The 4,763-nt window shown below is 35.6% G+C and overlaps 1 protein-coding gene across 1 annotated transcript; it reads right to left on the bottom strand.

The window, feature by feature from the left end:
- Nucleotides 1–431: 431 nt before the first annotated feature.
- LOC145219942 (protein FAM177A1-like) lies at nucleotides 432–2,977 on the bottom strand. Its single transcript, XM_080087242.1, has 6 exons — nucleotides 2,737–2,977; nucleotides 2,229–2,356; nucleotides 1,955–2,050; nucleotides 1,302–1,368; nucleotides 1,077–1,245; nucleotides 432–835 (listed from the first exon to the last, which is right to left on the bottom strand). The coding sequence occupies exons 2-6, from the start codon at nucleotides 2,343–2,345 to the stop codon at nucleotides 775–777; spliced, it is 510 nt and encodes a 169-aa protein (XP_079943368.1). The 5' UTR covers nucleotides 2,346–2,356; nucleotides 2,737–2,977; the 3' UTR covers nucleotides 432–774.
- Between the last annotated feature and the right edge of the window lie 1,786 nt (nucleotides 2,978–4,763).

The raw sequence follows: 4,763 nt of genomic DNA, 5'->3' as shown, positions 1-4,763 counted from the left end.
CGCATGTTTAAAAACAGTACCATGTATGCTAACACAACCTACTGGTATGCTGGGTTTTTTCTGAATAAACCTACACTTTTACCAACAAGTATAACATTTACTAGTACCAGTAAAGTACGTAAAATAGAAACACAATAAAACATGTGGTGTGAATCTGTCGAGGAGAAATCTGTTATGGAGGTGAATGTGGATTACAACTGGATCAGTATTTATGTGGGCAAAATTATAAAGGTTAAAAAATACCTGCAGCACAGTGGAAGACACATATTTTTGTTAATTGTCAAACAAGTCAGAAGGTATTATTAAATTCTAACAAGGTGAACCAAGTTTCCTAATAAGTAATAAGCTCGCCATGTCGTTGGTTACTGGTTACTGCACATTTGTCAACAAATCTGTTCAACATTTTTTGCAGTAAATATTAATACATTAACTGGAAACAAGACAATCTTATTTTCGATAAGGTAAAGTCGGATAAGTACTGTACAGCAAAAAGAACACATAATATAAAAAGACAAGTAGATATGTGCAGTATCACATTTGACAAGAGGTTTATCAACCAAGAAACAGAACAACAAACAAGTAAAATGAAGAATTGTACGGCAAAAATTGCATAACAATAAGAAAAAATAGAAATATATTAATAAGGGCCACCCACACCTGGCTTACTCTACCATTGTGTTATTGCCAGATGGGTATAAAGTTGTGAAGGTTACAATAGATTCTCACAGTTTTGACAAAACAAAATGCAAATCGTGAAAACATTTGCAAGAATGACTATTGTATATTGGACTTGGGATCTTTCACAGTAACATCATCAACAGTTGCAGTAGTTGCCCTGCACAAAAGTAGCATTAAAAAAACTCCTAAAAAATAATGTATACATCATCATCATAGTATGCCGGGCCTATTCAAGGCATTACACCGAATCAGCTGATTTCCCAAGCAAAGAATGTATACATTGCAAATTTGCAACAACACTGAAAAATGTATAGTCTTCCTGTGACCGGTTGACCATGCATATTAAAAATATGACCCTAAGAAATAAAACAAAACTATGAAAAATCCTCTGAACATACCCAGTTACTTTTCTGACAAACTCATCTTCTGCTGATCTCTCTTCTGCTTCCAAATCTGCATCTTCTTGTTCTTCATCCTCCATACGCTGAATTTCATCAATTGCATACTGATACTTAGGACTAGTTATGCCAAAAAAGTAAGCAAGTTTCTCTCCAAGGTAGTCACAAACTAAAAAAGTATGTTTGTCATTGAAAAGCAAACTGGTTTAATTTGCATAAATTTACCAGCAAGACCACCAAAAGCTGTCTGCAGAGTTTGATACCACAAGTATGATGGCCATGTGAGTTTTGACTGCAAAAAAGACCAACTGTAAATCAACTATGATCTTTTAGTTTAAACATATGTTCAAATGAACTGAAGGAATTGGTGACTGAACGTGAAGTGTGGAGGCTCAATCTTGAGCTGCTGCCCCCGCGACCCTCCATTAAGGATTAAGCGAGACAGAAGAATGATGATGATGATAAACATATGTAACTTTTCGTTAGGCATGATCAAAAGTTTCAGTTGGCAAAAACTTTGGAAAAAACATACAAATTCAATCCTATTTTGATTTTGAATAACACTTTCAGTTGAAACCTGACTTAAATTTTACAACAAGACAACAAAAAGTGAAAAATTATTTTCAATACTTATACCAAGTTCTCCACAAAACACAATCACATGTTTTATGCAGCTTATATTTTTATGCTTTTTAACGCTTTTTTGCAATGTTGGAAAATCAGAGCTGAAGAACAAGATTAAAACGGTAAAGAATACATGAAAGTTTAAAAGTTTTGCAGACCTCTGACATAGAGCATATTTAAAACATCACTATATTTTGTTTGTTCCATATCTGACCAGTGCATATATGTTTACCACACAAACATCAGGTTTTTACCACATCAACAGGAGGTGGAGGTGGCTCTTCTTCTTCCTCATCAGTACTGTACTCCTCTAAAATCCCATCACTGCAGTGAATAAGCCTCCTGGGAACCTAAATGTGCGCAGTAACTCAACAAAATTGACTTGTAAATGCCATAATGTAAAACATTTACAATTTTAGCAGGGTTAATTATAAAGGATTATATCACACTGAAAAGTTTTCTACCTTAAGGAAATATTATTCAAGCACTAACATATTTTTTCTGCAATATCCATTGAATAAGATTTACCTTTACTTTTCCATGTTTATCAATTTTAAAATGTTCAAGGCTTTCCGGACAAAGGATTGCTGTGTCAATTGGAACATTTTGAAAAGAAGCTGGTTCTTCTGAGGTCATGTTTGCCATTACAACAAATCCTGAACAAAACAACAGTAAATTAGAGTACATTATAAGTTATGACATTGTAATGCTAATGGCATTTTCTCAGTCTCTATTGTCGTTAAAAAAGACTATATATATAAAGTGCAACAAAATAGTACACAAACATAATTGATTACATTTTGTTATGTTTTAATGAAAACAAATTGTATAGTATTAGTTTTGAAACCGGCGAAATAAACGGTACAAAAAATATATGAATGGTTAAAATAGTTTATTTACATATTAAGCATAGTTCGCATTTATTACACAAGCCCACACTTTTCCAAGAAAAACAAAACTAGCAGACAAAAAAGCTTCCAGAGACTAGGTATAAATGTCAATGTATTTTGTTTCCTACTACTCAAATTTTACCAACCAGTGTTACTTCCACTACACTACTGTTTCTGTTTGGAGAGACGTTTGGCACTAGCACTAAGCAAAGTGGTCAGCACTCTTCACGTCACACAAAATCACTCTTTAACTTGTGACAAAACCAACAGCGACTGGACTGGATTGTGAGTTGTGACTCAGAAAGTTTCTAAATGGTTTACTTTGCGGTAGCTGCCTATCTCTACTTCATGTTAACCTTAAAAACAACATGCTCAGATTAGCAGACGTTACGAAATACGGATACTAAAAAATGAAAATACTATTTTACAATGAAAACCTTCGTTTATTGTCTATTTTTATCACAACCATAAGAAATAACCCACTTGACCATTTGACACAACTTGGTAATGTATGCTTTTAAACTGGTGTAATGTTTGTCTCGAGAATCTGAGCCAGATTGGGCAAAAAAGCCAAAGGCCCAAAACCACAAAACATTTTTTTTTTTTATAGATAGCGACATCCTGTGTTGTCAAACAAAATGAAATCACCCCTCCAGGCCGCGGTAAGGAGCGAGTTAGCAGGCCCACTTGCAAGCCGCAACTGCATAACAACGAAATTTCTACTTTCTTTGACGCTCGGTTCCTTGGCAACTTTACAAAGACAAAACATCAGCGACCGTACCAACCCGATAGTCAAATATTAATCGGTTTTATAGGTAAAAATGAGCTTATGAAATACCTATGTTTATTCAACGCGAAAAATTACCCTGTTTTAGGCTGTTTTATCAGCATTGGTTTCAGCAGTTGATCGTTGGAGACATATTTCTGTTCAGTTGTATGACGTGCCAGCTTATTAACTTTTCTGTCAACTGTCCGTGTTGACAAAGTGATAAAATAAACGAACTAACAACTTTGCGGTCAGGTTGGTATTGTTTAAAGGACACTAACCATAAATTCTAGTTTATAGCCAAGATTGACAGGAGCAGGAATTCTGTTTACGACCGTGTTTAACAATTAGGAACGCCCAGTTAAGTTAACACTCATCGGTAACCTACTTTGCCTTAGTTTAGGGTTACGCTATCCAACATGCAAAGTGCAGAATACTTTTGGAGCTTGCAAAGGAAGTCGCATTTTCAGCTTTAATTCAATTACAGAATAAAAAAACACTGTTGTATCGACAGAAAATATATTAAAAGATAGACGTTTAATAGATGTTGCTTGCACTGCTAGGACAGTGAGACAACTGGTTGCTAGGACATTTTGGTGTTGAAAAGTTACGTAATAATCCCCCAGATAACATGTGCGGGTCGTCTCGCCGACAGATCTTGTTGTTGTTGGCGCGGGCGTCTATTGCCCGGTGTCCCCGCAAATGCTGGATTAGCGAAGCCTCCGATGCATAATTGATGCACACAGGCGGATTGACATATTGGAATTCCTCGATCGATAGCTCGTGGGGAGAGAAAGGGACATGTCAACGTACACGCGAATATTGGATGTGCAACTGCGGTCTCAATTGCTTTGGGATGCAAATGCAGGTTTACCTAGCCAGTGCACCGCCATAAAAATCAGCTAGGCTTACACTTGTCGGTAGGCTAGATCTAAACTTTTATTTAAAGAACGTGGATGCTTTACAAAGTTATCAAGTTTCAGTGTAGAAAGAAAAATGACAAGTGTGATAAGAAAAATGACAACTGTAATGTTATATTACGTGCTGTTCGAGGTGTATATTTCTTTGGTTTGCATGCCGCTTTATGTATAAGGGTGTTTTAATGATACGGCGTAACAGATATATGGGTGTGCCAATTTTGCAAAAAAGGGACTTGATTAAAATAAAAGCGAGACTTGGTTAGCTATATCTTTACCTAATTATCGAAAATGTGAGGAAGTTTTTTTTTAAATCTCATATTAGTTTGAGCCGTTTTAAGACAATGTTAACATTATAGTTTTTATTGTGTGTTAGTTGTGTGACGTCGTTGTAAAAAAGGGGCATATTAATTCAGATATTTCTGTTTTTGTTGTAACAACGCATTACATAGTCCAAACCACACATATGTGCTCCCTGGTACAATCTGAC

Source organism: Phallusia mammillata, chromosome 1 (assembly GCF_965637545.1).
Source record: "Phallusia mammillata chromosome 1, kaPhaMamm4.hap1.1, whole genome shotgun sequence".
Taxonomy (NCBI): Eukaryota; Metazoa; Chordata; class Ascidiacea; order Phlebobranchia; family Ascidiidae; genus Phallusia; species Phallusia mammillata.
This window is presented reverse-complemented; position numbering and strand designations above follow the sequence as displayed.

Bases quoted from the DNA above. Each gene is read 5' to 3' on its own strand.
- LOC145219942 (XM_080087242.1), bottom strand. From the start codon at position 2,345: ATGGCAAACATGACCTCAGAAGAACCAGCTTCTTTTCAAAATGTTCCA. The intron at 2,051-2,228 runs GTAAATCTTATT...GCGCACATTTAG, and splicing joins ATAAACATGGAAAAGTAAAG to GTTCCCAGGAGGCTTATTCA. The intron at 836-1,076 runs GTATGTTCAGAG...ACTTTTGTGCAG, and splicing joins TTTGTCAGAAAAGTAACTGG to GGCAACTACTGCAACTGTTG.